The 27,964-nt window shown below is 40.6% G+C and overlaps 1 protein-coding gene across 1 annotated transcript; it reads right to left on the bottom strand.

Annotated features, from left to right (window-relative positions):
- Window positions 1-8,222: 8,222 nt before the first annotated feature.
- Window positions 8,223-27,964, bottom strand: txnrd3 (thioredoxin reductase 3). The gene is made up of 16 exons (XM_047583269.1): window positions 27,657-27,964; window positions 27,126-27,186; window positions 24,467-24,576; window positions 22,856-22,963; window positions 22,549-22,621; window positions 22,333-22,452; window positions 22,031-22,173; window positions 20,558-20,673; window positions 17,904-18,129; window positions 17,721-17,813; window positions 15,843-15,919; window positions 13,506-13,662; window positions 12,277-12,384; window positions 11,875-11,970; window positions 10,773-10,907; window positions 8,223-9,203 (listed from the first exon to the last, which is right to left on the bottom strand). Exons 1-16 carry the CDS (start codon window positions 27,765-27,767, stop codon window positions 9,141-9,143), a joined length of 1,797 nt encoding a protein of 598 aa, XP_047439225.1. The 5' UTR covers window positions 27,768-27,964; the 3' UTR covers window positions 8,223-9,140.

The following is a 27,964-nucleotide window of genomic DNA, read 5'->3' as shown; positions in this document are numbered from 1 at the left end:
AAACATCCGCAAAGAAATTCAAAAGGACCTCAGACAGAAACAAAACTTAATTTAGCACGGCCACAGTCATGGTCAGATGAAATGATTAATGCTGCAAATGTAATAGTTTAACTGTTACATTGTTATCTATCACCAGTTAGTAAATACATTCATTATCTTTTTATGAAATTAACTTTGATAATGATCCTTGTAACAATGACAAACAGCATTTTAATCAATGTGGCGGCCTTACGAAAACGAGCGAGACAACGCAAAGAAATGTGCATGACAGTAAAGTTGCGTCAGTGTATTTTGGCTTCAAAGAAATACTCCTAATGTCTGAAAGCTCAATAAACTACCACAGTGAATCCCTGGAGGATTCCTGGAGGAAGGCTGAGGCAATGTCTACATTTCAGCTTGATGCAGTTTGTCTGGGTAGGACAACAGAGAAACCACAAGGTCAAACGACAATCAGCAAACGGCTAAGAGATGACATGTGATAATGTGTAAACACTTCACATGAGACATGAGACATGAGACCCCATAACCCTCCAGAGGACAAGCAGTTACTGAATAATAATGACCTTTATTTATCGTCTTCTTTCGAAATAACATCACAAAGTGCTTCACAAAAACATGAAAAAGGAAATTTGCAATTTAAAAGCAGGTGCTACCGTTTGCTTTTATCATATTTATATTGTATTTTATTGTGTATAGCTACTATAGTTTCTTTTTTTATTGCTCCTGAGCTAAAGAGCAGCACTGGACAATGCAGTAAAAGCTTCTTATTCTTCTAACAAAGTTAATAAAAGTAGAACAGTTAAAAGAAAAACAATAAAACACAACGCCATACTACGGAAGCCCTAAGCTGCCATGCATTCACACATATCATTTCATCCGTTTTCCTGTGATAACGAGTTAATTTCCTCTGTTTTCTCGAGATCTCAAGTTATTTATTTCATTATCTCGGGAAAGCAAAGTTTTGTTTTCTTGAGACTTATTGTGTATGTAGCAAACATTAAAGCACAAAACATTCACCTTAATGTAGACATATTACATTAAGATGTTATTTTACTACATAAAAGTGTTAAAGGTATCCATCAGTCAGCATGACGGAGCTCTCTCGAATTAAACATATCGAGATCTTGAGAAAACAAAACTTTGTTTTCCTGAGATATCAAGATTTTTATCTCAAGAAAACCGAGGAAATTAACTCATTATCACAGGAAAACTGAAATAAATAACTGCTTAGGGCTTCCATACCATACAGTTAAGAACATAATTAAAACTCACTTAGAACTCAAGTAAAACTAAGAAAGTCTCTCCGATAAAAACATGTTTTAAGTAGCGATTAACTCGGGCAGATCGTTCCACAGCCGTGGGGCCCTGACTGCAAACACCCTGTCACATTTTGTTTTTGTCCTGGAACAGGCATTAGACCTCTACCCGTTTACCTCAAGGTACGTGTTGGCCTGTGTGGTGCTAAAAGATCAGCGATGTAGCCCAGGACTCAGCCACGAAGAGCTTTAAAGGTTATCAGTGACACCTTAAATACAGCGTACTGGGAGCTGGTGGAGATCTGCTAAAACTGGAATGATGTGATCCCTTTTCCTGGGTCTGGTTAAAAGCCTGGCAGCTGAGTTTTGGACTCTCTGAAGTCGTGCAGTTGCTTTATTGATCAAACATGCAACAAGGCTTGTTGCAGTAATCCAGATGTGATGAAATAAAATAATGTACAATAGCTTCTTTGTCTTTAAAAGATAAAATGGGCTCAGTCTGTGAATTGATAGTCAGATGGTTAAAAACTAGTTTGAGCTGTGTTGGTAACATGGGACTCAAACCTCAGGTCAGACTTAATCCAGACCCAGAGGTTATTCACAACAGTACTGATGATCTTGCAGAGGGAACCATCCAAGGGTAGAACTTACTTTGGCAGCTGTTGAGGTCCGATAATAATCATTTAATAACAATAATTGCGTAATGAACTCAGGGTTCCCATGTGTGACATGCTAAAAGCCAGGTAGACGTAGGTATCGTCTGCATAGAAGTGGAAAGAGGCACCAAAGGAAGCAAAGAAAACAAAAAAAAAGGTCCTAAAACCGACCCCTGAGGAACACCACATTTCACCATATTGCACACAGATGATTTAAAATTATTCAGAGTAACATAAAACCTTCTGTCTGATAATTGTGAGGAGAACCAGTCAAGGATTGTCCCTGATGTGATAAGGTATGATGTAATAACTTACTACACCAATTCCTGGAGATGTTGCCTTCATTGTTATCTGAATGTGTGACAAAAATGATGAGTGCATACAACAGAGCTGCTGAGAAATCTTAGAGAAGTGTAGTATTTTTACTAAAAAGCTAAAAGCAAATTGCATGAGAGAAATTATGCTAGAACCGTTAAGCATGTCCACTGTGGTCTGTCCATGGCTGCGTGGTGTCTTTCAAGTCAGGCTTCATTAACCACAATGTAGCATGACCACGGTTACCTCAGTTTGAGATTTGTTTGTTAATGTTGGAAGGAGTTTTAAGTTGCCTAAAGCTGCTAGCCTTAAAAAGCAGATTACAAAGTCACATTTTTATTACCTAATTATTTTTATTTCATCCTAATTTGATGTCTTTAGTCCCAATATGGAGTTCTACTTCCGTGCATGTAGTCAACACAACTCAGAGGAGAAATGGTGCACCAAACCACCGTCTAGCAGGTTTGTCCTATGTGAAGAGGGGGAAAGGTGATATAATGTATTGTATAACATATATAATACATGGATTCCATCTCTTTGTCCAAGTTCAAGGCTCTTATCTCAGCTGCAGAGTCACTTGATACATTGAACAGCCTCCTTCCCTACTAGAAAACCTGCCCTGAAAACTCATTTTCTGCAGAGGAGGAGGAGGAGGAGGAGGAGAACAAGGAGGAGGAGGCTCATTCTGATTTATGGGGGAACATCTTGTGCAGAAACAGCAGATTGCAGCCATGCTTGTTCATGTGAATGAAAGCAGAAAGTAATAAACCTCGCTGACACGCAGCTGATGTGAATGCATAAACTGTACTTGGACCATTTTGATGCAAAGCGATTGTGTTAACAGTGCACCTCCATAGAACTCGGTTTTAGGTCCTTGACATTATGAGGATGTAATGTTCTGAGGTAAGTTATGGTGTAAAAACTCTCATGGTGAAATGAACTGAAACTGTCTGATCATTGTTCAGGGCACACACACACACACACACACACACACACACACACACACACACACACACATCCTTGTACTTCTATCTTAGTGAGGACACTCATTGGCATGATGCACTCCCTAGCCCCTTACCCTAACCCTAACCATCTCAACTAAATGCCTTACCCTAACCATAATCTAATTGTTGAGTTTTAACCTTCAAAAGTGAGGCCAGAAAAGTGAGGACCGACCAAAATGTCCTCACTTTCCACTTTGATGGTTAAAAACTCACACCGGCCCTCAGTACGTAGCAAGTACAAGAACACACGCACACACTTGTGGGGTTAGACTGCCCTCTGAAGGCCAATGTGTGTCATTAAAAAAGAAACTAAAGTACAGGATTCAGAGGTGCTGTAAACACTGAACGATGGAAGTGTTAATGAAATGAAACATGTGAGTTTGATTGTGCAGACATGAAAGATCTGCAAACATTTATTTTTTGTTTGTTTTGTTTGTATGATGAATTACGTCTTGGGAACAAAAATGGAATTGTGACAGTCAGTGTTATTTTATTATTATCGTTTATTTTTTTTGCTGCTTATTGTGTTGTTATTTTTTAATTTAAGGTCTTTATAAATTGATTCTTGGGGTAAAGGAGCAGATTATACAACACTATTCTTCTTTCTGCTCCTTTTTATTCAGATTTGGGAACGTTTGTGTTTATATTTAATTGTTTTGTTTTAATCAATGAATGAAATAAAACTAAACTAAACTATGTTAGAGGAGTAAAATGGACATTATCCTCTCACTTGAGAGTTTATGGTTTATGTGAGTATTTTAATCATGGATTTAACTGTTCTCTTTTCCCCCATAATAATAATAATAATAATAACACATTTTATTTCAAGTCGCCATACAAAAAATGCTAAGGAAAAACAATTAAAATCACACACAGATAGATAAAAATGAAAATAAAAGTGAAACTATGGAACTGAGTAGGTCTGTCTGAATAAATAAGTTTTAATTTGGGATTTGAAAATGTTTTCCTGTGGAGTCATTCCAGAGTGTGGGTGGGGTGAGAAGTAGGACTTTGTAGGTAATGCGGAATTTAACAGGAAGTTAAAGGAGTTACAGTGGGATATTGTAACAGTTTCGTCCCGTAAGAGACACTCCTGCTTTCATCAGCACTTCTTTGATCATTACAGGAAACGAGAGAACCTCTTCCTGCTAGAACCACCACTGATTCTGACCGCATGACTCAGCTTCAAGTCAGTGCAGTTAAAAGTCCTTTCAATCAGTGACCACGTTAAACTGCAAAGGTCACGATCTGAAACGCACATGCTGACACGTTTTATTCCATATGGGTTAATTATTTGCAGAACACACAATACAAAGGGACATTCTAGTCATCATGTGTGCATAGCTGCGTATGACTTCCACCAGGGCCTCAAGCTGTAGCCGCTGATGATAAAGACTGTGTTGAAATCAGCAAGTCATGGTGAGATGATTTTCATGACTTCTCAGTGATTACGCTCCGTATTGCAAAGGCTGGAATTCGTCTGTCATCGTCCACCAATTCCTGGAAACTTCATCCTGAACTAAAACTCTCGATCTTATGTTCATGCTAAAGTATAATTACAAAGCTCTTAGTCGTCTTCAGGTTGACATGTAGCAGCCGTGGGACAGGGAACGAAAAGATTTTAGGTGAAGCACATATAAAGGCCACTTCCTTATTGAAGGGCGGTTGGGTTAAAATGTTTTTTGCATCAGTTTCAGGTCGGTTGTTGTTGCAAAATAATAGAGCTTAACGTCCCCGTGCCTTTCAGTGAGGTATATAAGGAAGTGGTTTTCATTCAGTCAATCACCGAAGAGACAAGACGGCTTTCTCAGGTCGAACATGTTTGGCAACGTCCAGCTCTGCATGAACGTTGAGCATAACTGTTTTATTCGGTACCACGAAGAAGAAGTGTCCTTATGTTGCCCCAGTGTCTGAATCAGCTCTAATGTTCTAAAATACATGTTTACATTTAAGGACAAGGAACCGTATATGGTAAATTCATTGATCTTGATTTTCTCCATGGAAATTAAACATTTTGTCTCTATTTTTTGGGAGGGGGTAGGGCTTCCAGCGGTGAACATTTCTGATCGGCTGCTGTTTGTGAAGGTTCTCGGCCGTGCAGGTCATATTAATCCCAAAGGCGTTTGAAGGAAGGCAACTGGACTTGTAGAATTACTTTGAAGACGTTGCACCACTCATCTGAGAGACTGGTGGGAAGTCAACGTTTAAATAAGAAAACTCATCCCAACCGATCAAAAACTCGCTTGACTTTTTTCTGTGATCTCAGATTAAATCTCAGTCCACCTCCTCTGTTCAGAGAAGGTGTCTCTAATTTGACGTAGGTGACTTCCTTCACTCCTCTCTCGAACCATATGTCTTCTCCGGCTAAGACTTTGACGTTGCTATCTTCAAAGGAGTGTTCTTTGTCCTTCAGGTGGAGGTGGACCGCTGATGAACTGAAGAAGCTACTTGGATGAGTTGTGAAACGTCTTCAGTTGCCTTTCTTTTAGATTTCTTTTGCTTTTTGGAGTTCTGTTCAGTTCTTATGACCCAGCCCCAGGGCGGCAACATAAAGTGGAGAGCTGATGACAGTTTCAAAAGTGAAAGCCTTTTATCCAGCCACACCTCCCCAGGTGTGGCTGAGTGGGGTGATTGAACCCAAGCACATTTGCACTGCCACTACAAGCCCAGTGGAGCAAAGGAGCATAACCTGTATCATTTTCAACCTGCTTTGCAACTACTCCTCAATCGTTTTCCAGTTTTGAATGACCCCATTTGCAAAGGAGGAAATCTTGATTTGCCCCATGATCACTGCCAAGTTCATTCCAGTCTATTGTTTTAGGGTTAGGGTCATGGCTAGAGTGGAGGGAAGCATGGAAAAGTGAGATTACATAACCTTTTTCTTTAGAAAAAACAGAAATGAACACACTTCACAACTGATTCTGCTTCATTAAAAAGATTCAGTATCTCCAAATGCTTCACCAAGCCTCCTTTTTGAATGCACAACAAAGTGAATCAATGGGCTCGTCTGACAGATTGTCCTCAATCAAATGGGTGTCGGGCCAAATAAAACTCATCAAAGCTCGAGTCGTCATGGCAGCCGGTGCAGGTGACGGCGTTTTCAGATGCGAGCCGCTGAACCCGACAAAGGCTTCACACCAGCCTAGACACTATTAATCAGGGCCGCCACTTACGGAGGCTGAATAGCCCCACAGAAACGCAGGGACCCGCGGGAAACGATGCTATTATTTCTCCTCAGCCCTCTGATGTGGGTGACCTGAATGGGCTCTCGCTTCAATGGCACGATTTTGATCCACCGTACCTGTGCGCTAGGTGCACTCAAAATATCCTTGGTTGTTTCGTCGGGTGGCTAATACAGACGTGTTTGCAACCATAACACACCAGGTACTTGTTTTAAATGTAGTGTAGCTAAGGGAACATGTGTGCACGGTGCATGAAAGAGTTTAGTAAACCCTAAGAAGATACTGCTGCATCCAACAGATATCACTCTGAGATGTGAACGTTGCTACACAGCTAGCGCTGCAACTGACCTACAGGTCTTCTCAATTTTGTTGCATAAGTTCCCAGAAATGTGTGTCACTCGCAGGGAGCTTTGCTTTCACTCTTTCGTCCAGTTCATCACAAACCAGCTCCATGGGGCTAAAGTCTAGAGACTGGGCCATGGTCCACTCCATGTTTTCAAGCTTTCCATCTCGTTCCTTTGTTTTTTTTCCAGGCACTTCTGGCATAGCTTGCACTTAAGTCCTGGGTCATTATCCTGCTGACCAACAACTAGACGCACACCAGAGGGTACTGCATGGCGCTGCACAATGTCGCAGTAGCCGTTTTGGGTTCAGGTCCCTCTGTACAAGTCACCAACCCTGGACCCAACAGAGACTTCCTTCTGCCTTCTTGGCAGCGTATAAAACTCTACGTGATGAACCATTTCATATCACCAGGGTTGCTGGAGCCTCTCCCAGCTGTCACTGGGCGAGAGGCAGGGTTTACCCTGGGCAGGTCAGCGGTCTATTGCAGGATTAACACACAGAGACAAACAAGCGTTCACACTCACACCTAGGCTCAATTTAGAACCAACAATTAACCTAACGAGAAAACACACTCACGCGCGGGAAGAGCAAACAAATCCCACCCAGAAAGGCCGGAACCTGAACACGATGAACCAAATATTTACAATTGTGATTCAGCAATCAATCCCTATCACCTTGTATCAGTCTTGGTCCATTTGCAGCGTTTCATGGCCCCGATTAGCCTCGTTTTTTAAATTCTGTTTATGTCTCGTCTGTGAGATTTCTTTCATCTAATCATACCTCAGCCGTCATGTGTGAAGAGATCTACCTGGGCCTTCACAACTAAAACTGCAGGCGGCTGCAGCTTGAAATACGTTGTGATGGTGCCGTTTGTATTCGTAGGCCTCCTCTGGCTGCTGCTCTGGTGCAACCGAATCATGGTTTTGATAGCACATTGTTGAACCCACGCTGGTGGAAGGAGGAGATATGGTTCCACGTTCACAGTGGACTTTGAAGGAAAGGCCGTCCTATCCCGGAGCCAGTAAAATGAATTGCATTTGCATCTTTTATGTATATTTTTGCCATTTTCTTGGGTCGACTTTGATGCTTCTGCTAGATTTTACACGTGTGATGTGTAAGAGGAGACGTTTTGAATCGTGTAAGTGAGTTTCTTGCTTTAGTTGTGGCGTTCATGTTGCTAAATGAAATACCGGTGTACGATGCAACGTCCTGTTTTATTACATGTCCCTATGATGTTGATGGTCTCTGTGGCATCGTAACAATCGTATTAAGAAGTGTTTTGAACGAGACCGGAGGTCATTGAAGTACTTATTTTATGTTTTAATAAGAAATTGAACAATTGGGCAACTGCACCTGACACATATGGTTTGAATGTAAAGTAGCCTTGTAATGAAGCAGTTCACAAAAACCACCCACTGTGTTGAGTCAGAGTCAAATGAACACGAAACTGCAAAAGACTGAAAATGAGGTGAATCCATCTTTTATTAAATGTTGACAGATGCAGTAGTCTACAGTGGTTTCTTACCAACAAACAAGTCATTTATACAGATGACCAATGTCACGCGCAGACAGCATTCACAACACTGTCCTCTAGGAGACCGAATAATATCTTAAACATACACATAATGCAAATAGCAATATGGAACAACAAGCATTAAATTACAGTGAAAACGCAAGCCAGTACAATCCATGTTGACATTTCCATTTGATAACTGCAAAGTGTTGCGGTGCATCACTCTGTAGATTCGAAAGATGTAGGTTTGCAGGTACTAAGGCGCCTTCTCAGTTTTCTATAAAGGTAGAAAACCACGGTGCCTCCATATAGCAAAGATAAATATTGAAAACAACCATCTGTACACAGAAGTTGAATGACGAAGTGTTTGAAGTTGGGGATTGGACGAAGGGTTTTGGGACCATCCAGACGCTTCTGCAGAGGGACATCGATCCTCGCCCACCTCAGTGTTTAAGGTTAAGAGCCAGGACGTCACAAACAGCCCCAACACACACACACATACACAAAGAGGTCGTGTGTGCTGGTGCTCCTCTTACAAAAAAGACGCTGGTGGAGCCCAGGAGAAAAATCAGCAGAGTAACCCCGCTGTTCAGCAGGCTGCCCCCCCAAAAAAACGCCCCCCTCCCAGAGCCGCTCACGGACTCCGGCTTCTCCCAGTCTCCTCTAAGCTCCAGACAGGCCCAAACGAGACGTCGGGCCGTGGTATTTCGGTTTGTCCTGAGTAACAGCCGCCCGGTAAGCCGAGCGGCTGGAGGTACTTCAGAGCTTAGAGGGTCGACTGGGAGCTGATGAGGTTTTTTTGGTGGTGGTGGTGGTGGTGGGGGGGACGCTAACGTGAGAGCAGCCCGCTAAACGAGCAGGGTTTAACCTCAGCAGCCGCTCTGAGTGATGTCTCCGCCGGAGCTCTTGGACACCTCCAAGGTGGTGAAGACCTGGAGGGGTTGGAGGAAGGCAAACAGTCAGTCAGTCAAGTCAGTCACGCAATCTGCTGGTTGTCTGCGTTTCCCAAGAGCAGCAGAAACCGAACGACTCACAACCACAGAAAGCAGAACTTCAAATGAGGACAGAATATTCAGCGTAACAGGGCAGCACTGTGAGCACTTTGTTAGAAAATGGAAATGCAAGTTATGTAAAAAACATCAAACAAGAGGTTTAATGCGCTGCAATTATCATAAGCCATTAACATAATGAATGAGTAATGCTGCTGCATAATTTAGCTCATTAATAAACTGAAGGGATCCCTGCAAACTAAAAAAAAAAAAAAAAAAAAAAAAAGATCCTCAAAATACTACACAGTTCACTACACGATAAGTCAGACATGCAAAAAGAAACGGTCTCTGTGGCTGTATAGTTTCCACTCACAGGATCTAAATTAAACTGCGAACACAAATCCCCGTCACACTCGAACGGCTGTTAACACTGTGTGAGCTGATACGAACTGTTTGCTTTCAGATTCATCGGTGAACGTGTGACGGGCTCTGAGTGTTTGCTGTTCATTCTCCTATAAAAGCTTTTGTTACAGAGCGTTTGGTTGTTTCTCGACCTCGTTAGTCAAGAGAACACGATTGCGACATGTCGAAGGCGAAATTGTTTAGTTCTGCCCGCGAACTGTTTAACAAACACCGGGTTCGTTTTAGACGGAGATCTGCAGCGTCAGGTTACGTTGTAGGTAGTGAGTTTAAAACTATGAAGTGGATACAGACAAAGAGACAAATCCACCGTCATATTTTAAAGGCGCAAACCATTTGGATTAAATTTTATAATAGATTGACAGGTTACATGCTTTTTTTAAAAGTTTAAACTGCTGTAATTAACCAAACACCACGGCAACAATAGGAAAAATGAAAACTTAAAAAATACCCTCGAGTCATTAGGGTCAAAAAAAAAAAAAAAAAAACTACTATAAAAACAACTGATTAATAAAATAATAGTAATAAAAAAATATTCCGCTTTTTTCTACATAAATCTCTTAAACAACTTCAGGACTTTACAAAACTACCAAAACCTTAATCCCTGTGAGAATTTTAACCATTTAAAAGCCAGTTTCATTACATAAAGTCACTGTTGTTTTTTATGAAGAAGAAAAAAAAGAAAACATGAATGATTTATTTTCAGTCTCGGATACGACCAAAATGATCTAAAATATCAATGTGACTGCATCATTAGTTTTTGTGTAGTATCAGATTTAAAATTTAACCTAAATTTAACCTACGACGCTCTTGTGACGTTAGCAGAAAAAACATATGTCCCATTGACTCCCATTATCACCAGGTTCCGGTAGATTTGTAAAATGCTGAAGTTGTTTAAGAGATGTATGCAGAAAAAATATGAATCAGTTTTAATAGCAGTTTCTTTTTTAATGACTGGAGACGGTTCATCCTAAACAAAATGGTCAAGAAATGAAAATCTCAGTTGAACTGAAGAATTTGGACGTAACAGTAACTAATCGTCACTGCAGACGTCTAAGAAGGAGGAAGGAAAAGTGACGTTAGAGTTCTCACCTCAGCACAGGTCGGGTGGATGCCGATGGTGTTGTCAAACTGCTCCTTGGTGGCGCCACATTTCATGGCGGCGCCGAAACCTTGTGTTACTTCTCCCGCGTTCGGGCCCAGGTAGTGGAAGCCGATGACTCGATCCTGCACGGACACGGAGTCACGTCAACCACACAGTGAGTCACAGCAGGTTTAAACAGGCTCAGAGTAAACACAAAGCAAGGTTTCACTGGAAATGGTGAAATGTTTTATTGTTTCCCGTCTTAACGATCTGTTAAGGGCGGAAGGCTGAGCTGGGAATGAGCTGGGTTATCAGCGTTCCAGTTAAAGTCGGAAAACTAGAAAACTCCTGCTTTGTCTGAATGTAACTTTGTGGAAACTTGAGTTTTTTTTAAAAAAAATCTTGATATCAACTTATATTATTGCTATAATGTTAAACTAAATTTAGGTTATGTAAAGTTAAATTATATTTAAGTTACATAAATTGTAAATAGAACCAACTCATGAGTTTTTAACTAGAATTATTTATAGTGATAAAAAACCACATGAGGCAGAAATGTATGAAAATATTCAAAAGTCTTAATCACACTTTGCCACGTTGGTGCTTCACACTGTTTGGTTTTACCAGGTTGTTGTTTTTAGCCGTTGTTAGCGCGACATCATGGACTTTTAGTTCGCATATAACACATGAAAAACTTAAATTACACTGTAGCAGCGTCTGTACGACTGATTTAATGCAACAAAAACCAATCAGTGCTAATAAACGGAGCATTACAGGAGCTTCTAATTACTGTTTACACACGGGGCGGCCATCTTGGAAACTCAACTCTGGGAGTAGTTATTATTCTACGACTTTCTGAGTAGAAAATCTGATTTTTTGGGGGGTGTTCCAGTTGAAAATTCCAACTTGGAAATCGTAAATTCCAACTTCTTGAGTAGAAATGAAACGCACCAGTAGCTCCGCCTCGTTACTTGAGCTTAGCGGTTCCTTCTAGACGCCTACATTTCCATGAGTGACTTTTTTTTTTGTCTGTACGAAGCGTATTTTGAGAGCAGTTCAGAAAACACCATCTTTGTGCCTTAATCCGATGTTACAAAAGTTTCTTCTTACATTGTCTAGTTTGTTGCAGATGATCTTGGCGTAGCATTTGTTGTTGTCCCTCCCAGGAACGGTGAACTCCAGAGGCCAGAACAGACTGTGATAGACCTGCACACAGAGACCAGATACATCGACTTTAATCTAGAGCTTAAAAACACACGGGCTTGTATTTGAAAGCTGCTTGTTTATGCCCACCGCTTGTTTAGCCACAACCAAGGGTAAAAAAGCGGAAGTTAAGCACTAATTCTGGATGCAAACAGTAAAAACAACTTTGATTAGTTCTTCAGTTCCTCAAAAAGAAAACACGTCTCAGCTGTGCCACGTTTACACATTCACTGATTTCAGGGACATAAATGACACTAGTTTCAGTGTCGGGACGTGAACCAGACGTCTCAGTGAGCGCTGAGCTGTTACCTCCACGTTGTCCTGGCCGTACAGCTCGATGGCTCTCTCCTCCGACAGGCCGCACGCGCCGTACTCCAGCGGGGTGAAGACGGTGGTGGGAACGTTGACGTAGTCACACTGAAGAGACACAATTCATTCACGGTTGGTGCTGGGTCAAATAATTCAATCAGAGCAGGTTTCAATTGTTTCAATACGCTACAGTAAATATCATTATAGGGTCAGACAGCACATGAGATATGAATGGAGGGAACCTGAGGCAGCTAATGTCAAACGTTTGAGGTGAAACTCCTTTTTAAATGATAATAATCCTGTTTGTCAATGTTTGATCTCCATGTTCAAAGACACGTTTTCATTCATTCATTCATTCATAACATGAATGACTCCACTTCTTTAGTCTTTAACAAAAACGGGGGAAATGTTTTCGCTCTGACGCACATAAATGATTTAGGTTCTGTGGTCACTGCTGGAGAATGTCACAGTTTACTTATGCAAGACTTCAAGGAAAAAAAGTAAATAAATCCTGAGCCCTTTGTCTTTAGTTGCAACGTTGCGTCAGTGACTTTGAAATAAAACACCAGCTTGGATGATGATGCATTCATGAAAACCCTTCCAGAGCAGAAAGAGGAAAAAAAAAGAAGAAATAAGTTTGGTGCAGTGTCGACCAGCTATTCATTTTAATTTTGGAAGCAGTCATTTCTGAGCTTGACGACTCAGACCTATTTTTTCAAGTTTTCCTGAATGCAGCATCGGCTGCAGCTGGATCTCAACCAGGACCCACCCGACCCGTGACGTTAGTTTGGAGAGGAAAAGCTGTGTTACGCTCATTTCATTCATTGGCAGAGGAACTCAAATGACTGGTCGAACCTGAACATTATCCCGTATCAACAAGTTACTTTTTTTTCCTGATTGCGGCCCAACGGTCCATGTCACAGATCCAGCACGGTGCCAGAACACTTTCATGCTTATGACACGTATGTGTTCATTCATTCATAACACCTCAATAATATCATCTATCCGTGTCTGGTTCTGTGATTGTCTATTGTATGAATGTGGTTAAAGTTAAAGTGTACCTGCCTTGGGACTACGGCTGAAATGTAGCATTTGTGCTAAGTCCAGCTGCTGACGGCTAACACATCAATGTTGATCCAATCCAATACACTAATAATAATCATAATAATAATAATAGACAGTTAAGGGCTCTGAGAAGTTCTCCATATTGTCTGCAGGTACCCACACACCTTGACTTTTGCGCCGGCGTACAGACGTCGTGCCAGTAACTTGCCGGCCTGAATGGCCACAGGCGTCAGCTCCCACTTTCCCTCCAGAATGTCTCCGATGGCGTAGATGTGGGGCACGTTGGTCTGTTCCTCGTCATTCACGGGGATCTTTCCATTCCTGGAGGTTCGGTTAAAGAGAGAGAGAGGTCAGAGAGGATTAGTGTAGTTTGGTTTCAGTACTGTAAAACATAAAGGACACATGGTTAACACATAAAAAAGGGGAAATTCTGTCATCATGGTCTGGAAAACACCTAAAGCCCCACAGTGTAAAGAATATGGGTGAATATGATGATAAAGACAACTTCATATGTATGTTTGCTTCTAAGCTAAATAACAGGGATGGTCCCACGACACCAGTTTGGGAAACATTTGGGTCTCACATTAACGTTACTGTCAGTCAGTAAGTTAGTGAGTCTTGGCTTCAATGTGATGTTTAACTAGTTAAATAAAGGTTAAATTAATAAAAATGCAGCAGGAACATACAATTTTATTGACAGAGTGATTATATAAAATATTTCCGATTCGTTTTGAGACCATGGAGGAGTAAATTAGACCTAAATTCATGTGGGAAACAATGCATCCTATGTTAAAACTAAAAAGAATGACATTTATTTCTGTGTATGCTAATTAAATTGAACCCATGAAAATATATCATCAATTGTGAACAAGACAAAAAGGACTGAAAATTAACTGAATAGTCGGCTAATAAATACTGCACACTCTACTGTGTTTACATGCACGTGAATTAAACAAATTGTTCCCTTAATCGGACTCTAACTGGACAACAACTGCATGTAAACACGTTTTTCCTCATCCAATTAAGACAAGACAGATAATGCGATTGGAATTCGGTTTTCTGCGTCATGTTTACGCTTTAATCAGACTTTAACTGGAAAATGTGTGTGCACATGGTCTGTGCTGCGCTGGCGTATGACCCCAGAACAAAAACATCCAAGAAAGCCGGTCACAGAAGAAGTTAAACAGAGCCTGTAGAACAGGGGTGTCAAACGTAAGGCCCGGGGGCCAAAAACGGCCCGCCAGAGGGTCCAATCTGGCCCGTGTGATGAATTTGCAAAAATTACACTGAAGATATTAGCTGAAAATCTTTGACAAAATAAGAAATTTCACAGTTGTTCATTACATGTAGCTGTACTTTTTTGCACTAAAGCAAAGGGAAACATTTAGAGTTGTCGTTATTTACCAGGTAATAAGCTATTGGGTAACTGGCCCGACCCCCTTGAGGTCAAATTGGGCTGATTGTGGCCCCTGAACTAAAATGAGTTTGACACCCCTGCTGTAGAAGAACCGTCCAAGGGATAGCGCCATCTATCTGCACCATAAGTAGCGCGCACATTACGTACGAGATTATCCATCTTGTTGTAGTTTGTCGGTGAACGACTCCTGTTGTTTATTATATGACGTAATAGGTCAACCTGAAAGAGGGGCCGCAATAACATGGTATTAACCTGAAAAGACACATATCGCCCCCTAGTGGTGAGGAGGAGGAGGACATGTCCCCGTCAGTTATTCGATTTTCTCCGCTGCATGTAAACTGGGACAAGGACCGTAGTCAGAAAGTCGAATATTGAGCATAACTCGATTTAGCTCTGCATCTGCAACTACACACAAATTACAGGGTTTTCCAAGTATTTATTATAAATTAAGCCAATATTCTAAGGTGCTGCAGCAGGACCAGTAAACCCACTGATGGCCTCCAAACCCAGTGCCCCCCCCCACCCCCCCCTCCTTGGCTGCGTGCCGACTTTATCTGAATATTATTGCGGTCATAAGACTGAGACATATGACTCAGGCTGCTCCTTTAAGCTGACCTCATGCCGTCTTAATCCCTGCTGGCTGAAATGTTCAGTCATTCATAAAACAGGAACTCCTCAAAGGCTCCATTGTCTACACTCGTAATATCAGAATTAATTATGAACACTTTAACGTAGAAGACTTTAAATCTAGTTTTACCAACTTAAGCTCCTTTCGTGACAAATGGACAGAAAGAGAAAATATTATTGATTAGGGTGAATAATCCAGTCAGAGCAGAGATGTAAAAACATAAATCACACCAAAACAAGATGTGGATAAATCATTTTGCTTCCCTTAAAAGCCTCTATAGTGTTGTGCAGCTGACATGTTAACACCAGTCAGCTTTTCTTTCCCTCTCTGGATCAAATTCCCCAGCACAGGCCTGAGCCACGGGGCGGCAACAAACTGCTGAATCACCATGAGTATACAACCAGCCTTAAAGGCACAGTTTGCTTTACATATGTAACAAAAAGGTCCTGAACTTACTTCGGGTTGACTTTGACCATCGCCTTGTCCAGACCGATCTTGTCTGTGCAGGCATCTCGACCCACTGCGATCAGCACCTGGAGGGACGAGGAAACGGTTTCACGAGCGTCCAGCAAGTAAAGAGTCAATGAGATTTGTTGGTCCGGACTCGGACTTAGTCAAATGGAAAAACTAGGAACTGCATCATATTTGCATCCCAGTTGGCACAAAAGTGCTTCCTTTCATTCTGGTGCTTTTTTGCATAGTTTATTATTAACCTTGTGTGACCATTGATCATTATTCAAACGTGGCTCCGTTCTTGCCTTTTTGACTCTGTTCCAGTTTTATGTGTGTGCATCATGACCTGGGCACAGGATTCAGATTATAACTCGTACCCTGGACGTTTCCATACGTACGTAATCTCTGGTAATAAAAGTTAAATAAGAAATCAGTGATTGAGGAAATAACGCACACGGCTCCTCATACACTGACGTGACCACATCAATAATTAACACAGAATTACACTCGTACACTCACATTAAATACTGTCATTCGTAAATTTTTACTCAAATGTATTTATTGTTTTAGTTAATCAACAGCTACGAGGACAGAACCTTTCAGGAGGCTCTTATTACTCATGAGAACTGACTAATAAAAAATCTGGAATAATTTTGCACGTTTCAACATTGTGCTTGTTTTCCCCCGTCGCTTGATCGTTTTAGGCCACGGAGACTTAAAATTATTTGAAGAGAGATGGTCAAAACCAAAAGAAACAACTCCAGACTTAAATTTATAAGAGCTAGCTAGCAAAGTCAGATTGGAAGTCAACTGTTTACTATAAATTAGATTTATTCACATGTACTTTATTTAATCAGAGGGTTTTCCCAGTGCATCATCAACCCAGATGTTGCCATGTTGGAGGCACTTGGCAAGATAAACAAAGGACTGACGTAGATGGTGGAAAATGGTGAATTATTGCCGTGAGTTTTATAGAGTGCCACATTATTACAAATCAGAGCGAACGATGCTAAAATCAGAAAAAAAAAAAAAAGAGGCGAAGCTAAGTCAGGATCTACGAGGCAAAAGTCTGGACAACATCCGAATTTGGTCCCATTTCTTGTCATTTAATTGAAATGTTGACAGCAGCAGCTCTTAACTAATCATTCATATGAAGCTACCACATGTGGCATTACTGACTTATATCCTGCTACAGTAGCTAAAATCTGCTGTATTTCTCATTGTACTCCAGGTAAAAAGTCTGACGTCTATGAGAAGGATGAACCAGATCGGGTGAAATCTGTTTGTTATTATTATCACTACACTAGAAAATTAGTTAAGAGTCACTGCAATCAACATTTCACCACCTGAACCAGGATCTGGATGTCGTCCAGATCCTGGTTCAGCTTCACTAACTACAAACGCCTTCTTACCTCTGATAACGTTTGTTATTCTTCTCCCTGATTTGTAATAACTTGTTGCAGTCTCAGTGCATCCAGACAAAAACACTGCAATTATTCACCATTTTCCACCATCTACTCTTCAGTCAGTCTGTGCGCTGTGTTTGCTTCGCCTTATGTCTCCAACATGGCGACTTTAGGGATTTATGCCGCGCCTCTAAACTTGTACCATATAATTCCACGTCTCAGCAGCTTTTTGTATTTGTGTTCTTGCAGATCGACTGCAACAGGATGCGGCTGCATGTCGCTAAATCCAACATCCACGTTATTACAGTGATTTAAAAGCAGACTGATACAAAACACATAGTGTGTAGATGGTTTTAATAGCTGGGATTGGATCATAATTAAAGGGTTTTTTTTATTAAGACGTGGATCTGAGCTTGATGAAAGGTCTGATGAGGATCAGAGAGAGAGAGAGGAGCTCGACGTAATGAACACATACCGTGTTGTACTCGCCCTCGATGATCTCATCGGTCTCTGTGGACTTGGCCGTCACCTTCAGCCTTCCAGGAGTTCCTGCCTCCAGCTCCTCTACCTGAACCATGTCAGACGGAGAACAAAGATATCACTACGAGGTTTTCACTACAAACTAGAGCTCCACACGCTCAGTCTTCTTAACGCTGACCTTTGTAGGGACGAATTTGCGGATGAACTTGACGCCGTGCTCCTCCATGTATTCTCCGGCGCGGTTCGCCATGTCCTGGTCGAAGCCCCTCAGCAGGATGGAGCGCACCATGACGGTGACGTCGAGTCCGAGCCCGGCCAGGAAGCCTCCGCACTCCAGGGCCACGTACGACGCCCCGATCACCAGCGTCTTCCCCGGGCAGTAGGGCAACGAGAACAGGTCGTCACTGGAGGACAGAGGGGGGGAAGGAGGGTTGGTGCACAGAGCAGAAGAATCAAGAATCAATCAAGAATCAAGAATCTTTATTGTCATTATGCAAGGCACAACGAAATTCTGTTCAGCAGCTCTTGGTATAAATGTACAGACCTGAGATATATAAATAATATAAATATAGAACAGGAAATATAAAATAGAATAACAAGTTAAAATAAAAAATAGAATTTAAGAATAAAATAAGATGAGATGAGAGGTAGTAGTGCAATCAAGGATATTTAAAGTGACCAGTATGAATATTGCATGTATAGCAGCATGTTTAGACAAGGAAGAAACAAGAAGAAACAAACTGTAGCTTTTACAGGGTTTAAGACCATAATGAATACAGTTTAAGACCCATTTCACATCCACACTGGGAGAAAGCAGGTCTGGAATTAGTTGCAAAATATATGAATTTATTCAGTTCTTTCACATTGGAACACAAAATGCTTAATGTAAAAATAAAAGAAGCCTTTTACATTGTGAACTGACTCGGCTGCACAGGTACTTTAGCTCTGTTTCATAGTTACGTTAAAGCGTCTTCAAAAGTTTAAACACTTAAAAGCGAGACTGAAGTTTATACATTTGTTTTAATTAAAAGTAACGTCAATACATTTTTAGGATCTTTCAAAATCGTATTTAAGACATTTTTATGAGATTTTAAGAGAATTTTAGACATTTTTAGGCCTTAAATTCAATTTATTGTATTTTTTAAGACAGGTTTATTTATTTATTTATTATCATTTTCATCAGTGTGACACATGCTGCCGCTCCAACAGTTTTTAATACTGGGCATAAAATCGTATTTAAGACATTTTATGAGATTTTAAGAGAATTTTTAGGCCTAAATTCAATTTATTGTACTTTTTAACCCTTGTAATACCCTGCTGTGGCAGGTTTATTTATTTATTATTATTATTTTCATCAGTGTGACACACGCTCCCACTCCAACAGTTTTTAATACTGGGCATAAAATCGTATTTCAACAGTATATGAGCGAGGTTCACTTAATTAAAGTTACTGTTGATTAATTTAGTAGCTAAAACTAAAAAGGTTTCTTATAGGATCTAAAATGAACCTTAAAGAGGACATGAAACACTAAATGTAGTTCTGATAATTTAAATGTGTCTCATAATAAAAAGATTTAACACATCCTGCCATTTAAGCGTCACTGTTAAAACACAGGGCGGCTCCATTGTTTCTGTGTCTCTGGATGTGACGTCATTGGCTCAAACACTTATACAGCGAGAACGACGGGGAAAGAGGAACAGATTACAAAACCAATTAAAGCTAAATACTGGGAGAAAACCTGCTCATTTCCATCATTTACCACCGTCTGTTCTCCGACGCTGACTCGCTGCACTCACAAGCAAGAATCTGGAGTTGGAATTTGCATTTTTCCAGTGTTGGATCTTAAGAAGTTTGTAAGTGAAGCTTCAAAACGCAAAAAGAAGAAATGGGAGCAAGAGACCAAAAAAAAACTGCGCAAACTGCATCTTCTTCAATAAGGACCAAAGCAACTATAACATCTGATGACGTAGGAAGTGACGTAAAATAAACATGGAGGCGAATACGCCCCAAAACATCCTCATAAATGCATTTTAAAAAAATGATTTTCTTTATTTTTCACCATGTTTTATTTCGGTATTATTTTTAAAAGATGTACACATATTAGGGGTGGGTATTGGAAAGGACTTTGTGATACGATACGTATCACGATACTTGAGTCCGATACGATATATTATGACATTGCGATATATTGCAATATTCTGCAGCTTATATATCAGATTCATTGGACAAATTGGGTAAAAAAAACAAACAAAAAAACCAACAACAACAAAAAAAACAATATAAATCCATATTCGATATCGATATTTTTTCCCCACTTGTTGCACACATTATGTTGCCGTCTGTTCTGTTTGTTTTACGTCCTCTTTTAAAATTGTTAAATTACAAAAGCTAAATCGAAAGAGATTCAACAACGGATTTAAAATTATTTAGTTAAACTCAGACGATCTGAAGCTCGACTACAATTGATGAAATGTTCCTGAAGCCCAGACACGGCTGCTTCTTACTTAAGCAGCCACGTTTGATTTAAGGCTTCGTGGGAATAAAGGAGCAGCAAGAGACAATTAGCAAACCAGCAGCATAATCATTAAAAACACCTGAGGATGAGAACATTGAGAGAGGTGGGACATTAATGGGCGCCCTGCTAAGTGTGTTTTTTAGAGATCACACTTTAAGGCCAAACACTTTACAGCAAGATGCACCTTTTTCAGGCATCTGCTGAACCCACTAGTGTAAAAAAACAGGTTCTCGATGCAGCTTCCTTTAGCCACACATGTCACTACCAAAGGCTGGTGTTGTCAGGTTCACCATGGACATGGACGTGCAGGTCTCACCTGGTGATGCAGTACTCCTTGTCTCCGGGGATCCCCAGGTAACGGGGCCTCTCGCCCGTCGCCAACACAAACCTGGCTCCCGTGTAAAACGTCTCCTTCCCTCGTTTGTTTGTTGCCTGACAGAAAAAAAACACACAAAGGAGATTTAAGTATCATCAGTGCCGACTTTATTCTAATACAAATAAGTATACCTGCTGTGTGGTTATGGGAACTACAAAAATGTCAAAATGTAATGAATAGTCTCAAAATATAATATAATAACACAATATTAGATAAATTTACAGCATAAAATCTAGGGGCTGTTAATTGGAGTTAAATTAAAAGCTACATTGGTCACATCTTTTGCAACGTTATCGCCCGTGTGATTTCAAAGTGCCATGTTGAATTACGCTCATGGTACATTCACAAATCTGCCACTTTAAGGAGCGTCGGTAAATTTCAGAGAGCATCAGATGAACCGAACCAGAAAGTTACGGCAACAACAACAGCAGCCAGTTTGTTTTAGTGTCATTTATGAGTCTAAAACTGTTTAAAAAGTGAAATGTCGCTGAACGTCGCCGTTTGTTGTCTGAGCCGAGGAGAAGAGCGCCCCCTTCAGACTCACTGCACCATTTTATATCGCTAACGTTAATGCTAACACGCTAAAAGGACCACACTTTAAAATGCCTGTATATCCCATGTAAACTGGACAGTATATTATTTTAACTCATTCTTATTCTATTTTTAAAGACAATCTATTTTATTTTGACTCTTATTCTTACGTGTGTTCTTTGTTATTCTGGGACACTAAACAGTTGTGATCTCTGTGGGGATCAGTAAAGTGATCTTGAATCTTGTATTGCTCACTAAGCCCACAGTTAGGGCTGGGTGGTTATTGGTTTATTTCCCCCTTGTGATGCGATAGCGCTTCTTAGCACGTATGGTGTCACTGCTTGAGGGGACGTGGTGAAGATGGTTCGAAGATTATGCAGAAGAACGAGAAGATCATCGACACCCAGAAGAACTTGTGCGAAAAAATGTGCCATGTCAGTTGACTGGGCTTTGTTTGTGGTTTAAAAAATAAAAAAATCCAACGCTAAAAAAAGTGTTGTTGGGCTGAAGTTGCAGCGCGAACACGGGGACACGCAAAAGTGTGGGGTTACTCATCATCACAGTAAAATAGTCCATCCTGAGTTAATCTACCGCATTAATTCCTCTTTCAACCTGTAGAAAATTTTGTAATTGTGCATGAATTTCTTTTTTTTTTTTTTTTTTAATACGGACATACATTGTTCAACCGAGCCTACCTACCCCAATGATGCTCGGCTCTAGTACCTTGACTCCTGTGCAGCATCATCTCTTTTAAAACCAGAATAATTCCAGACGATGTTTCTCTAATGTTCAATTCAGAACCACTCAGCTTTAGTTTAAACCAGGAATCTCACACTCTCCTACTTACTGAAGGTTTCTCTAAAACCACAGTTGTTCATTTACCTTGATTTTATGCGGTTCGATGAACTCTGCGTAGGCGTTGACGTAGTTGACGTCCTTGTTCCTCAGAGCCACCCTGTAGCCCCAGTTCAGCGAACCGATGTAGTTGTTCACCGCCGTCTTCATCGTCTCCCAGTTGTGTTTCACTGACGGACGGACGGACAAACAGACACTAATCAGCGGAACGGGGTTTAAACGACAAAAAAAAAAAAAAAAGCGAAGCTCCTTCGCCTCTGAATTACCACGGAGAGCCGGCGTGACGTCCCCCCTCCGCGACCTCCGCGGCCGCCGCTCTGAGCTCTCACCTGTCTCGTCGAACTCCCAGCCGAACTTGCGCGCGTCCTGTATGGCCGAGGCCAACATGGCCGTCTGGTGCATCAGCTTCTTGGGGATGCAGCCCACGTTGACGCAAGTCCCACCGAGACCTGATCCACGAAAGCAGCAGCAGCGGCGGTTAGAGGCCAATTCACAGATACTTTCTCGCGTCTCGTATTAGGGAACGTAAAAGGGACGCGTCTCACCCCAGGTGGTTCCTTTCGGCGTGGGTACGACATAATCGAGCACCATGACCTTTTTCCCCAACGCAGCAGCTTCCTGTTATCAACAGAGCCTTTGTTAATGCCACATTACATTAAATTAGTACGTGCACCACTTCTCCCTGCGAGGAGGGGAAAAAAAAAACCTTCTGGCGTAAGCGACGTTACGTAAATGACCACATCGCTCACAGTTTCACAATGAATCCCTGACAAATTTACAGCCAGAGAAGTGGCACAACGGAGCAACAACCTGCACACGGGTCATGTGCTGAAGGTGCATTATTCTTCTCACCTTTGAGCAGGCCAGGCCGCCGGAGCCTCCGCCGATGACAATGAGGTCGTAGTCGTAGGCTTCGTTCTCTCCGCTGAGCAGCTGCTGCAGGCTGCCGTCTTTATGGGCCTGCGACAAACATTAACGGGACGTATCAGTGCTGCACTCGCAGCGTTTCTGCAGGTTTCAATAAGTCACATTTAACACATTTTCCAGTCCATTGGGCAGGTCTTAAATTTAACCCATGAAGTACAAAAAAAACAAGAAAAATCGGAGTTTCTTTCAAAATAACACAAAGTAAATGTTCCTTTTGTTGTTTGTAATGTGTATATGTTTACAAATTATTTTATTTTATCTTATTTTTTATATTTTTTATGTAACAAATGCAGAGGCAAATATCTTGTATGTGCAAATATACTTGGCAATAAAGTCTTTTTGGATTCTGATTTATTTAATTATTTATTTATGGCACATATATTTAGGAAATACGGTCCACAGATTGTGGACAAATGGCCCGGAGACTTTAGAGATGAGATTTCTTTTAATAAACTCGGCTAATTCAAACCTTGTCACGTACGCAGTTCAACTTCCAGCTCTCAGTTGTAGTTTTCTTTCTGCCTACCGCTTATATTTATACTTCACAAAGAACTACATGGAACTAACTGTGCACGTCACCAACGCTTTGGACAAATGGACGTAAGGATTTAAGACTTGACTAAATGTCATTTAAGACAAAATATTAAACACGTTTAAGGCCTTAAATTGGGATTATCAGATTTTAGACTCAAGACTCTGTGGAAACACTGATTTAAGTATCTCCTCAACATGTGCACAACCCATTTCACACATAGAATAAGAGACAACAGGGTTTCACATACTCGGCCCACCCGGGTCTAATTTACTCGTAACGAATCAGAAATATTTTTGCACAATTCAAACAACGTTGTGTTTGCGTTGTTTTTCCACACATCACCTCACAATTGAACCTGCTGGAGAAAACGTCTCAGACAAGTCACGTAGCACGAGAGGCTATTTCTGTTATTTGCGTCATTGGCACTTTTCAAAACCCGATGTTTGTGCTCCTGATTTATTTTTTTATTTTTAGAGATTTACAGTCATTTAAATAAAGTTGGGTCAAAACCTCGAAGGAAACAACTCCAGAGGTAGCGTCAACTATCAGAACTTTAAAAGCTTTAGCTCGAAAAGTTAGATAGAAATTCAGCCGTTTACTAAAAATTTGGTTTATTCTGATACTTTATTTAATCTTTCATACATCTGACTATAGAATAACACGTCTCAAAAGCTTATGTTTCGTATTCCTGTAGATATCATGTAGATATAACATAAATAAATAGGTTTTAGATTAGTATCATAATTAGGGGCTTTTATTAAGATGGTAGAATCATTTTTTTTCAGAGCCACAGTCTTCAGATCTTTTCTAATTCGACTCCGATTATGTTCGTTACGTTGATTAACAGATTCTTTCATACAGAAATAAAGACATAGTGGTAAAATGTGCTGCTTTTCTTTGTCATATAATAAATAAATTTTAATCTTTGGTGCTCAGGCTTTTTAAAATACATCCTAACGTTGGGAGTTGTTGTCCGCTCCCGTTCTGCAGCTTCTTCTTACCTGCATCGTTTTGTCACAGCCGCCGAGATGCGTCTTGTTGATGAAGACGTTAGGAACCGTTTTCTGTCCCGTCATCTCGAGCAGCATCTCCTGATAGTTTTGCCCATCGTCTGCACAGAAACGTTAACATGGATTCAACTTTTGACTTTTCACATGGTAGAACTGCTTGTTTTGGTTCTATGCAACAACGGGAAGCATTTTATCTGTCGAGAGCTTGATTTGGGGATAAAAAATAAATAAATAAAAGTCTCTTATCGTGTGCTCAGCAGCGATGGACAGTATGGGCTTAATAATAAAAAAATCCCAATAAATTTTTGCCATTCTGACGTTAAAGTTAAAAAAATATTTGAATCCATGTTTGTGATTCAGTCTGTCACTACTTTGGTTGTTGTGACAGCTTTAAGATGATTAGATCACATCTCAGCCTTGACCACAGGTTTAAAAAGGAAGTTGTGGAGAAAACTGCAGTAACTAATCAAACAAGTCTGATGTGTGAAACACGAAAGGCAAAATGCGATCCATTTGTTTCTGAGGTTTTATTTATTTATATGTATTTTTTAGTTCACTATAAAGTGACCAGATTTTCTGAAAATGTTAAAATCGTTTTCGGGGACAGCTTTAGTGGCGGGACACGTCATCCAAAATGGGGACTATCCCCAGAATTAGGGGACAACTGCAGGGATGTGGCTGTTTTCTCCAGACTCGACTTGTGCTCGTACTTCGGGTAGTGGAATAAATTTGTTGTGTTTCTATCCATTTCTGCAAATCTCACATGTGGAACGAGTTTCCACCTTCTGACATCGGAACCAGTTCCATATTATTGACGAGGAGCCTCGTTTAGCCGTTAGCGTTAGCCACGGTTAGCGTTAGCCACGGCTAAACGAGGATGTGTTCACTCCACGTCATCAACTTGCATTTATCATATTTAGTGCATATTTAGTAGATTCTTATCGTGGGGATTGTTTTGTGTAACGTGTACGATAAGTTCGAGTTCAAGTTTGAGTGATTTTCACCCAACATTTGAGGAGTGTTTGCGTATTAAATCATGATCGTAATAACTTGCTACTGGATTTTTATGGAAACATATCATGCACAGCTATCATCCTGTCACAGGCTTGAATAATTATATCATATTCCAATGTTTAGTGTTTTTAATTCCCAGTCCACATTGTGTGTACAGAATGTCAGAGTGCTGTTATTTATTTTTTTACTGTAACAAGGAATTTTCCCATATGTGTTATAAATAAACTATGACTTATGTCTATGTCTTAATCTGCCAACAAGTGAATAAAAGGTAGTTTTACTAATTTACTCATCGCTAGCTACACATATTTTTCTTTTTTCTAAGTGTGTTCATATTTTTGTGTTTCATTCAAGTGTCTGTGTATTATATGTGCAGCATTATGTCGTCATAATGACAATAAAGTCTCTTTATTTGTCGATACTAGAGCAAACTAGAACTAGAGAAACTGGAATTTGCGTGTAAATGCACATGTTTAGTTTAATGCTTATGAATAAATATCATTTAGTGTTTATTTCCAATTAAATTTCAATTGAGTCAAAAACATTTTTATAGTCAGCTCGTCATTTTTACACTTTCTTATTTTGGAGAGGAACAGGTGGAATGAATTCTGAGGTGAGTTTTGAGAAGGAGTTTTATCCGAGTAGCTGCTGAGGGACATTTGAGGGAAGTTTGAGGTTTAAATAGAGAACTCGATCATTTTTATTTATTTATTTATTTATTTTTTAAAGGAGCTATTCCCACAGATTACCAATGGGTCCCACTGTGATACCTTTTTTTTTTGTTTTATGAAACCTTTTATAGTTTAAATATATATCATGTACTGAGGTATTTCAGTTTATTTTGATGAGAAGTGTTTTTTATTGGGTGAAGCGAAACCCAACATCAGGGTTCGGGTTAGTGGTGGTGCTGCTAAGTATAAAATTCTAACATTAAATCAAGGTTCACCCTTCGACTGATGCTGCGCTCGTCACTTGTCGACGTAACATCTGAGGCTGACACAGAAAATAAGTGAGCAGGGCAGAGCCGAGTGGACGGGGCTGATCGAGATATGGAACCAGGCCAACGTTCGTGAGTGACTCAGCACATTTTCTGCTGCTGCTGCTGCTGCTGCTGCACAGGGAGACCTAACACAATCGCTCTGCTACCATATCAGGGAGGACGGTTGTCAGATGTGCTGGCCAACAAAAAAACCCAAAAGAAACTGCACAGATTCCAAAGAAACCGGGCATGAAAATGGAAACTTGTTAAACAGGCTGAGCAGCACAAGAGGTGCCTCAGATTAACTTAAAGACAACGTGAGTCAGAAAAACACAAACATGCAAGTAAAATATTCATGCATGACTGGTGTCGTTTTAATTAGGACACCTCTTCCTTTAAGCCTGTGCATCTTTTAACACATTTTTTATTCACTCTTTAGCAGCAACACATGTAAAACTCTCCCATTATGTTCAGATCAGTCTCTTTTTTTTGCAGGACAGTTGCTTGGAAAACAGTCACAAGTCGTGTATTGTTCACGGTGGAGCACTATTACGCAGCTCTGGTCAAATGTAACATGGTTACTTGCTGACAACTTCTCGTGTGAATATTTTTTGTGTAGGGTTAATGTGGTTTCACACATCACGGGCTCCATCTTACCTATGAGATCCAGCTCCACCACGTTACACTCGACTTTCAGCTCTTTGAACAAGTCTTTCACCTGCAAACACACGGAAAACACGTGGAGGAAATGTCATTTATCTCCGTCTCGTTACAGTAAAAGTCAGTGAAATAGCATTTAATATTTAATAGTTAGCTAAACCCCCTCCGGGTTACACGTAATGTCAGCGTCTAATGTCTGGCGCTGACTTAAGTTTTGGAGGAGTTTCCACTAAGACAGCAGCTTAATACTTATTAATACTTATTTCTAGGCAATTAGGACTCAAGTATAACGCACCTTATGTTAGTTTTTTGTTAAACATGATGTGTTAGTTAATAAGTTAATTAATTAATTAGTTAATACGCTTTAATAATCTGTCTTGACTTAAGTTGCTGAAGTTGAATTTACGCAACAAGGACGAACCAGCATTTAGACGAAGCCCGTGCGCTTCGCGGGAAAAGGTGGACGTTTCCGACCAAGAAGCAAGAAGACAACAAATATATATATATATATTAAAAGAAACACCTTACCTTCACACAAAACGGACAGAAGGTTTTGCTGAAAACAACCACTTGGTTTGAGTCAATGAGCTGCTGTATCCGAGATTTAAGGTCGGTCTTGTCGTTTTCGACGGGAGGCATTTTCAAGGTGTTTCCGTCCGCCTGCGCGGGGCAAGCTTTTTAAAAAAAAAAATGAGTGAGAAACGACTAAAGCTGTGGCAGATCCTCCCCTATCGCTGTGCATCTACGTCTCTGGGTTATGTGTCCAGGAGGGTAGTCTTAAATTGAGCCGGACGCGGGGCTCTGGTCGCGGCTTCGCTCCCTCCTTCTTCCTTTTT

This window comes from Mugil cephalus, chromosome 4 (genome assembly GCF_022458985.1).
Source record: "Mugil cephalus isolate CIBA_MC_2020 chromosome 4, CIBA_Mcephalus_1.1, whole genome shotgun sequence".
Taxonomy (NCBI): domain Eukaryota; kingdom Metazoa; phylum Chordata; class Actinopteri; order Mugiliformes; family Mugilidae; genus Mugil; species Mugil cephalus.
The sequence above is the reverse complement of the archived record's forward strand: the minus strand, read 5'-3'. Positions and strand labels throughout refer to the sequence as shown.